At 29.6% G+C, this 18868-nt stretch overlaps 1 protein-coding gene across 2 annotated transcripts in view; it reads right to left on the reverse strand.

Moving 5' to 3' along the window:
- Window positions 1-327: 327 nt before the first annotated feature.
- Window positions 328-18868, reverse strand: part of LOC145683370 (uncharacterized) — a 28413-nt gene continuing 9872 nt past the window's right edge. The window contains exons 3-5 of one of the 2 annotated variants that reach the window (XM_081754701.1): window positions 6386-6646; window positions 4167-4326; window positions 1296-1744 (exon numbers count right to left, since the gene is read on the reverse strand). In XM_081754701.1, the coding sequence (XP_081610827.1) occupies window positions 4295-4326; window positions 6386-6646 (293 nt within the window). In that variant the 3' untranslated portion in view covers window positions 1296-1744; window positions 4167-4294. Of the gene's footprint in view, window positions 1745-4166; window positions 4327-6385; window positions 6647-18868 lie in introns of both variants that reach the window. The other variant, XM_081754700.1, reaches the window with a different exon arrangement.

An 18868-nucleotide genomic window follows, 5' to 3' on the forward strand; every position in this document is an offset into this window, starting at 1 on the left:
ATATCTGTACCATAATATTTAATACATTTCTTGACAAATCTCTTCATCAAAACATCCGCATAATCGCACATTTCATTGGTCAGGTGATGCTGCACCAATATGTAAGTAGCAACAGACAAGTTTAAGAAATGCTCATACAGCTCTGGCGTTAGTACAAGTGATAACACGACTAGACCTACGTATAATAAGAACTGCCGCAACTCCGTTGCTTTCCATCTATGTAGATATTTTAATCCTCGGACGCGTCTTGCGACTTCTTTGGGAATGTACGTGGACGAAAATTCGATTAAGCACGATAACAACTTAATCTTAACTGCAGGCAAACGAACTAGCAAAGATCCTCTCAACCAAGTTCTAATTAATCTACGGGAAACAAAATCAAATGCATATAGTCCAATGGGAATTGTGATATGATATCAAATGGTAACTCTGTTAGGGGAGATATTCCACTATGATGGTCCTCTTGCAACTGAGTTCTAAAGCTTTCATCAGTACGAAGAGGAGCATCAAGGTTTTTAAATGTCATATGCGTTCCGTATTCTCCTTCTACAATGCACTTTTCACACGCAAATCTGGAGTTATGAGATTTAATACATTTTAGAAAAGCCCGCGCAGGAGCATCACATACGAAAAGACACTTTCCCACATCAATCGTGAATACTGCCTCACCGATTAAAATTCCATCACGGATAAGAAGTTTCAATTCTTGAATTAGATCTGAAAGAAAATCATTTACATTGGATGGTTTTCCTTCACCAAAAAACGCAGCCACTAAGAAAGGTATTGGGTGTAAAGCCTCATTTATGACACACAAAATTGGCCAAAATTGTTTCGAAGAACTTTTACCTAGTGGAAGCCCATCAACATTGATTTTCAGTGATACACACGAAGTCGCGCTTCGTAAACCAGAAGTAATGGATCTTTGTATTCCTCTAGAGAGACCCAAATAAAAGAAATTACCACCACAAGTTTGTCTGACATCTACTGAGTTTATTACTCCCCTTGTGAACACTGTTCTGGCGTCTCTAGGTAAATCTTCATGTCCATGTTTCCTCAATATTAATAATAATTGATTAACACACCCATACGTTAAGTTATTTTTAATAGCCCAGCTTCTCAAATCTTTTTCTATTACACTAGTATGAACTGTAGACGATCGACAACAGTAATCAACAAAATTACCTCTTCTCACATTATTGATCAGATCGTCAGGAATGTTACGATCATTACTTGAACTACCAGCACTAAGATCTTGACAGAATTCTAGATCACTATAATCCGAACTCAGATGTGAAATGTCAATGGTTGCATTATTAAAAGTTTCAGTACCAGTTGATGTAGAAGGGGCTTCTACATTAATACCTGAGTTTGTATTACTAACACACTTGCTCATCACTACCTGATGGTTAATTCCTGCTTCCTTTTCTACTGAAGACATATGTGAGTTTACTGATTTCCTTATATGATAATATTTTTTGTTTTTTATTGTACTTAATTTGCACTTAGGCATTTTAATTTAGAACAAAATCTTGTTTTACTTACTGCCAAATATCTTTCTATTAACAAAAAGATTGTTTAAACGTATTCACTATTGGTATTCACAAATATTCCGGCACTTCACTAATAGGTGATTTTTTTCTTCTCGCTCTGCCACCGCGTCTGTCGACAGCATTTTTAAACCATCGTGCCGTTATTTTGTCTATGTCAAAATCTGAAATGCTCTTCAGTGTTTTGTGAGATACTTCTGAAAAATAAAAAAATAAATAAGTAGAAGAAGTGAAAGAAAATGGTGTTTGGTAACTAGACAACATGAACTAATTAGCATGCAAATTTTTTAAACAGTCAACATTTTAAATTAATGAATATATGTAGAATTTATACTATGAAAGACTGTAAACTGCACTTAGTTGTTTGTAGTTTGTCCAGCTTCTGTGACATTTTTTTTAGATACAGTTAAAGTTCCCTTAACGAACACTTCTCTATACCGGACACGTCCATTATACGGACAAATGTATTTTGTTCCGGCAAAGATATAGTTTATTCTTATGGCAGAGAGCCTTCCCTTTTACGGAAACACTCAGATGCAGACAGGACAGTCTTGCTGTACCCACACCGTTACAGTAACCTCTTCATAACTGACAAGAATTTTTTCAGCCTGTACGTATTTAGGAAGAAAATACTTTATTTAATTTTATAATCTTCTATTCCGTTTCAATAGATCCAACAGTTAGAAGCAAATTTTGATCAGAAGCTAGTGCAAATGACTACACGACAGACAACTATTGAAGTATTCTTTTCCTAAGAAATTCACAAACCGCCATGGGTGGTTGGTTCTCTCTTAGTAAACTCTTATTCGGTTACTTCTACTTTTACTTTCGTCATTAATCACATTAAGAGACTTCTATAGAAGTGACTTGCACTTGAAAGAAAAACGACCCTATAAGCATTATGTTTTGTAGTACACGCCCATATAAACAAATCCCCCAGCGATTCTAACACTGAGTACAGTATTTCGATATTAGCCTCTGTTAGAATCATACAGTGGGGCTTATAAGATTGTAATGTTGGTACGTCCGTCCGTTATTCCGCTCGGTAACTCTTAAACAATGCGAATTTTTAAATTCTGCTTTATGTAATCACCAGTAGAGTAATTATCTAGGAGTAATTCGTTAATGAATATCTTATTTGCAGACAAATAATCATATCCATCGCGATCCGTTATTCACAGGTTTCATTATATATTAAAGAATTAACTGTAAATAATATCTGCATAGTCTCGAATTAGCACTTTTGTCTGACAGTTAACTTAATGACAAGTTTCCTAGTTTTCATCTGAGTCCTTCTTCCCATAGCTTTAATTCTTCACATCCAGTGAATCCCAAGCTAATAAAAGAAATCAGTTTTGAAAAAAGAAATCACTGCGTAGCAGTGGTTTTGAAGGCCCTGATAATCAGGGTTACCGAATTCCACGAAGTAAAGGAAGAGGATATTAACAAATTCGAGAAGTTTCAAAATGAAAACTTGAAAACAACTTATGAAACTTAATTTTGTGTTTGATGCTAACGGAGTGTGTATTATGATACAAGAAATCGCTGGATGAAGAAACTGGGAGTCAACTCTAGCACACGGTGTTCGCCAAACAATTACGAAACTCACTTGGTGCGAGCGAGATCGAACATGGGGCCTCAAGCAGAAAAATCATACTTTGAACAGAAGCGCTACGTCTTACATAGCTATTGCTGAAGAGGGACATCGCACTCTAAAAGCAGTGTATAAACAAACGGCGCTCCATGATATTAAAAATATTACAAAGTGAAAAATTGGAACTGGACCGAGAATCAAACCCGGGTCTCCAGTGTACCATCCGTTGCGTAAACACTGCGCCAGCGAGTCCTCTTTTCGGAACGATCACAACTTTTCACTCTTAATGTTTGGTGTTGTTTTCGCAGTAATTCAATGTCCGTCTTGAACACCTAAAACGGATTGCACATTTCTATTAACAGTCGGATATGAATGAAGCGGGGGGGGGGGGGTCAGATACTGATCCCACGCAATATTTTTGTCAATATCTCTGTTAATTTTTCCATTAAAATTTTGAGCATTTGAGACATTTATTTTGAAAATATATTTCACCCGACGGCAAATATACCAGTTTGGCATGGTCAAATTAATGTTTTCAAAAACAAATTCAACTCATAAAATCTACTGCTCACATCTTTTTAAAAATGAATGACGAGATACGAATCGACTACATGGAGATATTTTATCGTAGGTTATACGTACTGTAGTTTTCATTGTATTGGCAGAAGTGTTTATATGCTCGTATGTACAGAAACAATAGCTCACGTACATGTATCGTAATTTCATGTAAATATTTGAAGAGCTAGCAAACACATTTACTTTCGTTTCTTTACTCAGATGTATAGAAATATAATGGGGTCAGTAACTGAACCTTCCCCCTTCATTAGTATATATTAAAGTAATAATAACATTGATAACTGTTAAAGATGGAAGGAGAAATCGGTTGTGAAATTTTGTAGACTAGTAGTACATCTAGCAAAAACATGGTAAATATGTCAAAAATTACAAAAATAGGTTCTTCTTCCATATTTAATACGAAAAAATATAATAATAATACGTTCTAGAAGCGTGAGGAAAATAACTACCTTTAATAACAAGTAGCAGATTAGATTTCCGAAAAGGAAACTTTCCATTAGCCCCAGAAAGATTTGTAGATACGGCTACATCATTCGTTATTAAGGCAAATAACATTCTTGAAATTGCATGCTTAACATCAGCACCTCCAAGTCGTGACAGGTACAGTTCCTGAAAAGGAGAAAACTGGTTACCAAGGAATTTAGTACACTCCGTTAGTGAAACGTCTCCATATATTATTTTTAAATAAAATATATTTTTAAAATGTTTAAAAAACCTCTTATCAATATGTATAAGGGTGTATTTGCGTTTTCCGAAACTAATTTATCGGTAATCCAATGACACTGTCCAAATCCAAGGAGTAACTCCTTTGACACATTACAGCAAGAACACGCGTATCATGCGACAACAAGTAGTTTGAACATGTTCTTTGTCAACGGTACCTTTTATCCTATCAAGTAGACACAAAATTTGTACTAAATGAAATCAAAGCGTTAGCCTCAAAACGCATTTGTAATGTAATGAAATTAAATCTTTGAGTTTGACGTTACACGATTATGCCGGGTAGGCAAAAGGAACGGTGTACGGAGCGTTGGAAAAGAATTACTAAACACAAGCACTGAAGCTGACAAAACTAACAACTACGGATAACAAAAGCATAGTAACCCCAAATACATAGCAACTCACTACCTTTTCTAAATTTCCAGGAAAAGCAGTTACAAGCAACTTTGACTTAATTGTTGCAATCTGCATTTTCATTTTATTGCAGCAACTGCTTAAACTGAAATATACGTAGTTAAAAAACATTCCACTTATTGCAACTTAGAAAATAATCATTTTTAGACAACGTGCTTTATTTTGATCAATTATTTCTTTAAAATAAGCTCTTTCTATGTCTCCTACCCCTCTAATATCTATAAAGGTGCAAATCACATTTTATGCTACATGACCGTCCAATAAGAGCTAGTATATACATAAAAAAGAAGTTTTTAGTGACTCATTGACTGACATCAACGCCCAGGCCACACCGCTTAATGTAGAAAGTTGAAATTTGAACAGTGTGTTGATTTGCGATGTAAGGAGCCAGTAAGGCAGGATTTTTGGATACTCACAGGAAAGACGATAAATGGGGTGGCATGGCTACATGGCCACGTTTCAGAATCTCTTACGGTTAGAGATGCAAACTGACAATTAGAGTTTATATTTAAAATAATGTAATACGACGTGTTTCAGTTTTTTTTATTTATTTTTAATTGACCTAGAAGAGAAGGAAAAGGAGAGGGGTTGTTTACTAAACTGCGTTACGAGATGAGGCAAGAGGGAAAACGCATATGCTTTTTTTTTAGCCTTTTGTTTGAAATACCTTGAAGCTTTCAATTGAAACATATAGGACCTTATGCAGAGTCGTTTTGAAGTATGATTAGCGTCATACTAAAGGCCTGACTACTGCAGGAAACTTGTGTTAGTCGAATTCTTTACTATGGCAATAATCACGCGTCAAAACGTCTCTGCATAAGACCCATAGTGTAATATGTATTTTGTGCTATGCCATACCGTATGCAAATCTCTTTCGAAACACCACATGTCCGTCACATAGCATTATATGTATGAATGAACAAGTAGCATTCTTATTGCACGCTACATGGAGTTTGGTCAATGTTAAAACCGAAAATGGTTAATTTCTGTCACTTCCGATTTTAATAGAAGATTTAGAGTAGGTATTCTCTGCACGCTTAATTGTTAGCAGGAAACAGCTTCTCCCTATCTATAAGTCTTTAATCTAAAACGATTAACGTTAAAACCACAATAACCTATTTCTGTCACTTTCGGTAGAGAAATCACCTCCAGCAAAACTATTTCTAACTTTAAATCCTTTACAACGTAGTCAAAACTCAGTGATACCACCAGCAGTTCTTGAGATGTTTCTCTCTCAAATGGACGGACGAACACATGGACAAAGTAGGTATATAAATTAAGGGTTTTGTAAATGCAAACTTCTTAAAAACCATTTCGCAATGTATTTTAAACAAAACGGATTTTAAGAACTGGAAACTATATTTTTCAGTAGCAAGGAGTAGCACAGGACTAACACGTGAATTCACACTAATATTATTTGAGGAGCGAGCAACATTTGGGATTGCAAGGTAAGAACGTTGTCGGACTGTATGCAGTTGCACTAAATACTCTGACTACTACTACTAAAGTAAGTACAACAAAAAGTACATTTTACTTTCTGCAATTTGTCCACAAGATTTCAAGGGAAAGCAACATACCAGTTGGGTTTTGCTTTCCGTCTCCTTGATACTTTGATTTAGTTCTTCTAGCTGCTGTCTTGTAGTTACAGGTAAAGTCGGCAGTTTATCGAATGTTGTAGTATCATCAGTACAACGGTTCTTTTCCAATAGCGATGAAACCCCGTTCAGTAATTCTGAGTTTCTCTCAGCCTGTCTCCTTATTATTTCCAAATTGTGAAGAATTTTCCTGAAAATAGCTGAAATAAACAACAGCTGAAATAAATGAAATAAGAAGAAACCCAGATATAACTCAGTTTTATACGCAAATCAAAATATTGAGTTTCACAATGGAGTTTACATTTAAAATCATGCAATACGACGTGTTTCAGGCTTTTTTCTTTCTTATTTCTATTTTTAATACCTAACCTAGAAGAAAAGGAAAAGGAGAGAGGTTGTTTACTACACTGTGTTACGAGAAGTTGGAGTTTTGTGCGAGACTACCAGTCCAGATGATTCTTAAATGAAAGACAAGAGGGAAAAACGTACATGCTGTTTTAGTTGAATTTCTTTTTAGTCTTTTCCGTTTGAAACACCTTGAAGTTCTGCATTTAAACATATAGTGTTACATGTATTTTGTGCCACTCTCATCCACAGAACTAATCATTTTCATGTCACCAAGCAAACTGAAAACAAATTTGTATCCCTTTGCTACAAAATAAACTATTAAAAAAAACTCCTGTTATATTCTGCTAACCTAATTTCAAGACACCATTCACGCTGTTCTCCTTGCTACCACACGCGCCTTTCGTGCGTGGGTTCTCAGGTCCGATTCCCGATGGGAGAACACAGCAATTTGATCGCGCTATAGTGTTTCCGATTCCGCTTTAAATCATGTCTCACATATCACTACTGAAAAGCGATGCTGAGGAACAAACTTAATTTCTAAACATGTGTACTATTCCCATTTTTCACAAAGCATTAAAAGAAGCTACATTGAGGATAATGTTTTTTTCTGATAATTTAACTCTGTTGTAAAAAATAAGCTTTACTATTTCACGGAAGAGTAGGGGTGGGATGGGGATTGTGCGCCACCTCATCATTTCCAATAACAATCTAGCACACCATCAATAATAATAGCGCACTTCTAATAACAATAGCGCATCCCCTACCTCCAAATAACTTCTAAACTACCCCTAATAATTTCTACCGCACTCCCTACTTCCCAAATAACTTCTATCACTATATCAAATAACTTCTATCTTACTCATAATAACTTCTAACATATTCTATCATTAAATTTAGTTACAAAAAATCAAGAAATCTGGTTCAAAAAAATTACTAAATCTATTTACAAAAACAAAAAAATCACTAAATTTAGTTACAAAAAATCAAAAAACCTGGTTATAAACCGGTTTTAAATTCAAAAAAAATCAAAAAATCTGGTTATAACCGGTTTTGAATTCAAAAAATCAATAAATCTGGTTACAAAAACAAAAAAATCACTAAATTTAGTTACAAGAAATCACTAAATTTAGTTACAAGAAATCACTAAATTTAGTAAAATAAAATTATAAAACACTTTTATGATTTAAAAATAGCATAAAAGTTAGCTAAATCTACATAATTACATAATAGTTACAAATTAATGTATTGATAGTTACAAATTAGGATATTGATAGTGAAATCTTCTATTAATTTCATTCTCCATTGTAATGATTTCTTAAACTCAGTCCACTGATCATAATTTATACTGAATAAACATCCATTAATTTCAAATACTACTTGTGTTTGATCTTGCACATTTTTTACAATCACATTGAATGAATTAGTAAGAATAAATTTCTTTTGAGGTTCCATTACTAACAACTCACTTTTTATAAGATTAGTTTTATTTAGATCATTTTTATTATCCGAATAGATAGTCATAGCTTACTTGTTATAAGGAAAATTTCATAAAACCACTTATCACTTAAATTTACATACAGAACTCAACAGTTGGATAATTATCTTTTAAACCAGTATATTTGATTTTTAATCCATCTTTAACAATTTCATCAATCATTTTGTCTGTCATGTGTTTTGTAAATCTAGGTGGAAGAAATACCTTAAAGTCATCACATTCAACTAAAATACTCTTACCATATTTAGTTTTTATTTTTTCCATTTTCACAATCATATATTCTGTATCTAATTCTAATTCTCTTAATCCAATTACTTGTTTTTGTTCAAGACTTCCAAGTTTGTTTAAAAAATCAATGTGTTTTGCCATATTTATTATATAGAATTTTTTTAATAATCTCGAATTTCATTAAGTATGTCATTGATTCTGTTAACAATATTTCTTACATTTTTATCTGTTAATTCACCATTCATGAGCTTAATTACATTAAGCTCATCTTTAAACAGTCCAATTCGATTCACCATATTTTTATAATATTCTTTCTTTGAACCTATATTACACCGTGTAGATAAACCAGTTATAACAGCAGAAGCCGAAGCAAATGTAGTTGTAATAATTGAATACACTGTAACAGGAATAAATACATTGATGAACCCTGTAGAAGCTGACAATAGAATTGATAACGTAATAAGAGTAATATAAACACATTTTATTCTCTTGAACTTCCTTTTGTTTTTCATTAATAACTTCTCAAGATTTAATATAGTATCTTCAATTAACACAATTAAATTCTCACGTGGAATGTTATCTGGAATAGTCATTTTATTAAATAAGTTTTTATGATATTATCATAAAAACACTTACAAACTAAACAAATCTAATAAACATATAATTGAAAACAAATCTAATAACACATATTATATAATTGATTTATATCTTCTCAATTGTTTTTTCTTTCTCAACATCATACTCTAAATTTTTCTTACCAATCATAACAACATAGCAAATTGTTTTATCTGGTACATCACTTTCAAAATTAACAGTGAGTTTCAAATTAGTTCTATCACTTACAGTTACTGATTTATGCTTGCTTGTGTTAATTACGAACATCGGCGTATTTTCTAAAAATTCCTTAGGATAATAAAACATCTCAGTATTTCCAATTGTAGCTCGCTTATATACCGTATACATTTCATAAACTTTCAAATACTTATGTTTAGCAAAATCTAAGTTTAAAGATTCTAATGGGAAAGATTCATTTCAGGAATTACGAAAATGGATATTCTGAACTTTACAATGATCAAAATAGCTTGAATCTCTTTCTTGATTATCATTTCTATCAGTTTGGAAAAAGGCAATCACAAAATTAGGCATATCAAATTCACTTGAGTTAAATTGTGTGGTTAAATCGAATTCTAAATATTTACCACTAACTGATTTCTGTAAACATTGATACGTGTTAAATGAAATAGGAATCTTACCTTCTTTTAACATATTAGATCTTAACAAGGTGGCATAGTTAGGTTCATAATTAACAATAGGCATTCTTATCTCCATATTTGTAATCTTAATTTTACCTGGATGTGGTTGATCATTCTCATATGTTCCATCCTGCTTTTTTGTTTTTCTAATAGCAAATGCATTATCATCAGAACCACTTCTTTTAAATGTATATTTCAAACCTCCTTTCCACATAATATCTTTAAAATCTGAACAAAATCCTGGTAAAAGTCTTAGCAAAAACACTATTTCTTCATCTGTTCTTGCCCACGTAATTCCTTCCCATCCACATTCATCATAGTGATTTGCCTCTGGTTTTGAAATCGTACATGTGTTTACAGCTGTTGAAGTTAAACCAGGATAATCAATAATATCCAATATCTGACCATGCTTACTAATTTGAATTTGAGAAAACAAATTTGGGGAGAAATTATTAATAAGTCTAATATTTTGACAAGTAGTATATTCTCCATCACCATCTCTACCTCTAATTTCAAAAGTTACATAAATATCAGCATAATAAGGATGTATGAAGCCATCACGCACGTCAATATCGAATTCAATAGACCTGTTTGGCTTATTTAAATTCTCGATTGTTTTTGATTAGGTTTAAAGGATTGTAATTCATATGATTCTATCTTATCCATATTTATTATAAAAAATATTTATAATCGTTTTATGAATTAAGCCCATAAAATAAACCAATAAAAACTTAAATTTAACTTCTCCAAATATCCTTATTCCTATTCACCTGACTAATAATTTCTGAAAAACTATACCCATCTGTAAACATTTTTAACACTGTAATGCATAAATGTCCACAAATTACCTCGTTAAAATGTTGTATACGGCTGCTATTGTACTCTATATTATGACCAAGATATTTTACGAGTGTTTTTGGCGGATTACCTCCAAATGAATCAAACACATACTTTCTATTTCCTTTTTTCCAATAACAAATCCAATGCGTTCCTAAATTTTTAGACGTATCAAAATTAACAATACCACACTCATTCTTCCTTGGTTGTTTAGGCAATTCATCACTAATAAATACACCTCTAAAGTTTCTTATCTTAAGTTTTTTAACAAGTTGTATTAGATCTAAATTACTTAAAGGTTTAATTTCTTCATTTTCTTTACTGTTTTGGAGTTTACGTTTTTTGAAAGCTTACCACCTTGTTTTTCTTCCATTGCTAAGTTATGTCGCTTTTGTTCTTCTAATTCCATTTTATTCTTTTTTGCATCATCTACAGTCTTAGCAATAGCAGCCGCACCTCCAGCAACAGAACCTAGAGCACCTATTAAAGCTAAAATCGTTGGAATAGTAAATATAAAACCACCATAATGAACTTTATTATCATTTGCCTTCATTTCTTTGTTTATTTTCTTAAGTTGTGGTATAGAAAGAGATAGAAACATACATTGTCCTTTACTTAGTTTTGCTTCCTTTTGTTTGAGTTGTTTGTTAGTTAAAATCTGATCTATATTTAATTGTTTATGTTCCTGATTAGGAATCGTAAATGTAAAACCTTTTAACTGCATATTTATTATATAAATTAAAAGCTTTTTATGAAAAATTTCCATAAAAATTACTTATAAACCTAAATCTAAAAATTACTTATAAACCTAATCTTACTTTCATTACTTATAAACCTAAACCAAAACTTACTTTTGTATTCATCATTAAAGCAGTTCCAAGAGCAGGTAGTTTTTCAGTTATTAAATTAGCATCTTTAGCAAAAACTCTTTCCCAAGCTTTATTTTCTAATTCCTTATCTGCAATATGTCTTGATTCTGTATCTTTATTATCCCTATAGTATATATCATGTTCTTTACAAGCCTCATCTAATTTGTTAATACCTTCATCACCTCTTTCTAATCTTTCTTCTAACTTAGTCCCAGGCCCGCAAAATCTAAATCCTGGAATATTCAAATCAAATGGAAGTTTATTAATCAAATCATTTACTAATCCTTTTCCATACTTTTCACTTTTCCAAAATTTTGGTGGCAGCGTATTCAATATCTTTATCAAATAACCTATACCTTTTTTATCATTAGGTATAAATTGTGCAAGTTTAGAATTAATCATATCCATAATACCTACTTTCTCATTATAAAAGTTATCATTTCCAGATTTTTCTTCACCATCAATAACAATCAAACGATCAATCAGTTTTCTCACATCATCCATCCATATGTATTCTTTTGATTATTCGTTATATACCTTTATTCCTTCTCCAGATTTTGGTGTCTTTTTTGAAGGTGTTGTTGGTTTTATATATTCATCCGAAATAGGTTTGATAATTTCTTTATATTTTTTACCTTTACTAGATTTTTGTTTTCTTGTATTCGGATCATTATTATGAAATGCAACACTAGAATCAATTACTATTTGTTTATGTTTTTCTAGATCATCATCATTATAATTTGTTGGATTATGTTTTGTCAATAATTCCCATAAACCTTCTGTTCCTGTATAATGTCGATTATTAATAACTAAATCGTCACCATGAATTTTAACTTCTGCATTTCCTATCATATGTATAATTTTCCCATCTTCATCATATGGCTGTACTCCAAAACTTTTATCATCTCTAGTTGCATAATATCTTGAGGCAATTTTACCCAAATGAGTTGTTGCTAAAGATTCTATTCCTTCTACTTTATATTTAATTTGTTTTTTCATGTGTTTTATTTCTTCTGTTATAGGCGTATCACATTCATTTATAGAACTATCATACATAGGCGGTGTTTCTAATAAGTTTGAATCCACTCTAGCACTTTTATGTACAACTGGAACTAACTCTTGAATTAGATTTTTATTTTCTTCTGCTACTTTTGATATATCTTGCCCTAAATCTTTAATTGCATCAATAACAGGCTGATCTTGTTCTTTAAATTTTTCATACTTACTTCGATTACTTTGTTTAATTTCCTTAAATCTTTTAATAAGTTCTTCTTTTAACTTAATATACTTCTTAGCTTTATTAACATCCATTTATTATATAAAGAAAAAAATAAAAACATAACATAACATAACATAACATAACATAACATAACATAACATAACATAACATAGCATAACATAACATAACATATACATTCACCTACATTCATATACGTTTAGTTCACACTTTTATAAATTCTTTAATTTTATTTCTATATTTACCATTATTCACCTTCCTAGTCATATCTATTGTTAAGAAACCATGTTCTTCATTCCAACACTTGCTACATAATAATTGTAATTTTTCAAACGACATATCAGAAGCAACAAATTTATCATATATATGTTTTAAATTTACATTGTCCTGTCTAAATATACAAAGAAAGTTTAAGTTGTCCCTAATTAATTGTTTTGGCACTTTAGAATATGTTTGTCCAAGATAGAAACAGTTCAAACCCTTATGACGCCCTCGAGTAAAATATTCTCTAACGTGATTTTGTTCTTCTAATATGAAATCATCAAATACTACCACAGAATAATCCTCACATTCATCTAATGGAATAATCTCTTCATTGTTTCCTTTTATTATTGCTATTGTGTCTTTAATATTACGTTCTATATCTCGAAAAAGTTGTATGAAGTGTTGGTATTTAGGTTGATTTAAACTTTTAGAATATATATAAACATTTGCATATTTTAACCATTTAGGTGCTAACAAAAAATTATCAATCATTAACGTCGTATTACTACAACCACTAGGCCCAACTATTAAACATCTTATATCATCAGGTAACAACTCTCCATTCCTCTTACTCTTCGCCGTTTCTTCTGTTAACCTTACTTTAATATCCCAATTATCCATATTAGTTATTTATTATATAATAAATGAAGGTATTTAATTTAAATGGTTATTCATCTGTATTAAACATGTCATTGCATTACCCATTTGAAAACGATTTAGAAGTAGCTGTTGCAGGATTTTACACAACATACTTAACTCCAAACATTACAGAAAAGAACAACAAATTAACATTTTGTAATAGTAACTCAAAATTTACAAAACAACTCATAATTCAGCCTGGTCAATATAGTTTACAGGAATTAGAAGAATATATTAAATCAAACCTTCCATATACCAACGATCCTTTTAAAAATATTCAATTTACTGAAGATAGAAGGAAAAATAGAGTTAAAATATTTAGCCAGCAATGTAATATAACCTTAGATACCATTAATACTGTATTAGGTTTTAGTGAAAAGAACTTGACTGAAAAGATGGAACATATTGGAGATAAGGTGTGAAGGTTTCATCCGTTTCATACTATAAATATTCACTGTGATTTAGCAGAAGGTATGATTTTAAAACACAATGATACAACACACAACGAAACAGACTTAATTGCAACATTTAGAACAAATGCAGAGTTTAGAGAACCAATTATATATGAACCTAATGAAAAGATATTTTTCCCAATACATCACAATAAATTTAATAATTTCAAAGTTTCAATTAAAGATGAGAATGGTGATTTGATTGATTTTGGTGGAGCTCGTATAACTGTTTTACTTGCTGTTAAATAACTCAAATTATTATATAATAAATATGGATATTTTTGGTAATATTAAAAGTAAGGTAAGTGATATTAGTGAAGAGCAGTTAAGGAATTTAGATAATGTGGTTAAGAATGAAGAATTTGAAAAATATTGAAGAGACACACATCAAAATTTAATGAGTCGTACAAATTTTAAATCTGAACTAAATAAAATTTTCACAACAAATTATAGATCCTGGATTGATTTTACACAAAAAAGATTAGTTAATATAACTAATGGTATTGATCAACAAGATGCTATTACGTTAAACCAGCTCGAGTTAGTGAAAAGCGATATTAACAACCAATTAGAAAGTGATAGAAACAAATTTGAAGATGTATTAAAATCATTACAAGACACACATATAAAGAAAGATGATATTGAGGTTTTAAAAGGTGAATATATGCAAGAATTTAAAAAGACCAATAATAATGTTACTATTCTATTTAAAGCAAAAGTTCCTGTTTCAGAATTTAATCAATATGTCAGAAATATCATCCCAATTAAATACACTTACAACAAAACAAGATTTCCAAATGATGAAGAAGGAAACTTTTAATCTAATTATGCAAAAAGAAACTATAAATTTATTATGTCGATTGAGAACTAGAAATGTTCCAAATCCAATCTTCAGAATATTTAATTTATCTAATGATTATGAGTTTCTCTACAATGGAAAAATAATGCATATGGAATTAAGTTTGGATAGATACTTTTTAGATATATTTTTGAACAATACTTTAGTGGTAAATTTGCCATTAAACATTAAAAAGGGTGATAAGATTATGTTTCAAGCACAAAAAAATTCAGCTATGGAAGAAGGAAAATTATTGGAAGTTATTATGTATATAGAAAGAGAACCTTAATTATTTTCTTTTAATAAATAATGATGTATTGTGTTAAGTGTAAGAAATCAACAGATACAAAAATAGATAACATTAGAATAGAACAGACAAAGAATGGGAGATATGTTAAGAAAGGTATATGTGTTGTATGTGGTACTAATAAATCCCAATTCATTAAAAAGCGCGATTGACTATATGAAGGTGAAGATATTAGAGAAGACATTATAGAAGAAATTCATAAACCATCTAGAAAAAATTATCCTAAGTTAAGTGTTATTGTTAAAGGTATAGATGATTTATGGCAAGCAGATCTTGTGGAAATGGATAGTGGTGTGTTAAAAGGTGTTTCAAAATTAAATAAAGGGTATAAGTATTTGCTAACGATTATAGATGTGTTTTCAAAATATGCATTTGCTGTTCCTGTTAAAGATAAGAGTGGTAAGAATGTTACAGGAGCATTTGAATCAGTGTTAAAAGTAAGAAAACCTAATAATTTACAAACTGATCAAGGTAAAGAGTTTTATAATAAAGAATTTGAAGATTTGATGGGAAAAAACAATATCAATAATTACTCAACATATAGTGGTAAAAAACCTTCTGTTGTTGAAAGATTTAACAAAACACTTAAACAAAATATGTGGAAAAAAATTACTGTTCAAGGTAATTATAAGTGGTTAAAAATATTGCAAGGTTTGGTTGATGAATATAATAACAAAGTACATAGAACAATTGATATGAAACCTGTAGAAGTGAATAAGAAAAATGAGCATGTGATATTGAAAAAAGTATATAAGAAAGAATATAAGTCTGTTAAGTTAAAGTATAAGATTGGTGATTATGTTCGTATAAGTGAAATTAAAGGTTTGTTTGAAAAAGGTTATACACCAAATTGGTCAACAGAAATGTTTGTTATTAACGAGGTTATACCATCTAATCCACAAACATATAAAATTAAAAATTTAAACAATGAAGAAGTTAAAGGAAGATTTTATGAACCAGAATTATTGAAAACTAAATATAAGGATGAGTATTTGGTTGAAAAAATATTGAGAAAGAAAGGTAATAAAATGTTTGTTAAATGGTTAGGGTTTGATAATTTGTATAATAGTTGGATAGATAAGAGTAATGTAATATTACATATGTTATATTTTATGATTATTTCATAAAAGGTATAATTTTTTTATTAAATGGTTAGCGTTTAATAATTTGCATAATAATTAAATAAATAAAAGTAATATAATATTATAAATTTTATCTTTTATGGTTATTTCATAAAAGGTAATAAAGTGTTTATTAAATAATTAGGGTTTAATAATTTGTATAATAATTAAATAAATAAAAGTAATATAATATTATAAATGTTATTTCATAAAATGTAATAAAGTGTTTATTAAAGAATTAGGGTTTATTAAATGGTTAGGATTTAATATTTTGTATAATAATTAAATAAATAAAAGTAATATAATATTATAAATGTTATTTCATAAAATGTAATAAAGTGTTTATTAAATAATTAGGGTTTATTAAATGGTTAGGGTCTAATAATTTACATAATAATTAAATAATTAGGGTTTATTAAATGGTTAGGGTTTAATAATTTACATAATAATTAAATAATTAGGGTTTATTAAATGGTTAGGGTTTAATAATTTGCATAATATATTATAAATGTTGCAGTGTAATTTAATGTGTTTAACTTTTATAAATATTTTCATAAAAGGTAATAAAGTGTTTATTAAATGGTTAGGTTTAATAATTTGCATAATAATTAAATAAATAATTTGCATTAATAATTAAATAAATAATTTGCATAATAATTAAATAAATAATTTGCATAATAATTAAATAAATAATTTGCATAATAATTAAATAATTAGAGTTTATTAAATGGTTAGGGTTTAATAATTTGCATAATAATTAAATAATTAGAGTTTATTAAATGGTTAGGGTTTAATAATTTGCATAATAATTAAATAATTAGAGTTTATTAAGTGGTTAGGGTTTAATAATTTGCATAATAATTAAATAATTAGAGTTTATTAAATGGTTAGGGTTTAATAATTTGCATAATAATTAAATATTTAGAGTTTATTAAATGGTTAGGGTTTAATAATTTGCATAATAATTAAATAAATAAAAATAATATAATATTATAAATGTTTTAATATAATTTAATTTGTTTAAACATGAAAAATATGAAAATGAATTAAAAAATCTGGTGAATATAAAAAACGATACAGTGTTTTTTCATATAAGGTGTGTTATTATATGGAAAAACACTGTATCGTTTTTTTTATGTCGACATTAACAGCTGTATTAGAAAAATAAGTTGCTAATGTTGGTATAAAAATATTATGAAAATGAATTAAAAAAATTATATAAAATTATGATACAGTGTTTTTCCATATAAAATTAGTATGAATAATGTTAATTTTACTGGTGAGGAGATGAAGGAGATGTCAATTACAAAACTAAAACAAATATGTAAAGTCAAGAAAATCCGCGGCTATAGTTATTTAAATAAGAGTGAATTAATCAAAAAATCGAACAATACCAAAATGAACCAGATGAATTGAAAGTTATATACACAATGAAAGTTGATGAACTAAAAAGCCATTGTAAAAGGAAGGGGATAAAAGGTTATTCTAAATTAAGAAAGGCTGAACTTATTGACCGTATTATAAAATATGAAGATGAACAAAACAGATCACAAATTAGAAACATATTTCCATTTAAACAAGATGTTTTTGAAGAATCGAAACCACAACGAATACCAATTAGAGTACAAACAAAGGAAACAGCAATACAGAAACGATTACAAACTATCACAATTGAAAACATAGGAGGATATAAAGATCCAGTGAAGTTTTTAAATATAAGTGGGAAAGTAGTTATTAACAAAATCAAGGAAGAATTAAAGCACCATCCATTAAAAGTCAACCTTGTATTCATTTGTGATTATATTAAAGATAAAGAAGTGCAAGAACGCAATTTTAAAACTATGAATGAAAGAATATTACAATCAACTGACTTAGATGAATATATAACCAATGCTAAACAAAAACTATGTAGAGAGATGGAGGAATTTCAAGGAAGAGGTTCAGGTTGGTCATTACATCAAATTAAATATTTAGAAATCAGATTAAATAAATATGTACCATTACGAGCTTCTTCCTATATTAACCTTCCTAAACCAATTAAAGATAAAAAAGCAGTGATTAATGTTCAAAATAAAGATAATAAATGTTTCTTATATTCTATTGCATGTTATTTAAAACCTATAGATCATCAATCACATCCTCAACGGCCTTCAAACTATACAGAAATTGTGGATGAATTACAAGAAAAATATTGTAAGGGTATTGAATTTCCTGTACAATTAAAAGATATAGTAAAGTTTGAAAAAAGAAGTAACATATCCATTAACGTGTATACCTATGATGATGAATATAATATAAACCCACTTCAAATCACAAAAAATAAGCAGGATAAACACATCAATTTATTATATGTAAAAGATGAAAATAATGATCACTTTTGTTGGATAAAGGATTTATCAAGATTAATAAGAAGTCAAGTAACAAAGCATAAGGAAAAATTATACTTTTGTGATAGGTGTTTAACAAGACATTTTAGAAATGAGATACAATTACAAGAACAAGAACTATATTGTAAGGAGCATGAATCTGTTAGA

This window comes from Thermobia domestica, chromosome 4 (assembly GCF_964235325.1).
Source record: "Thermobia domestica chromosome 4, izTheDome1.hap1.1, whole genome shotgun sequence".
NCBI lineage: Eukaryota > Metazoa > Arthropoda > Insecta > Zygentoma > Lepismatidae > Thermobia > Thermobia domestica.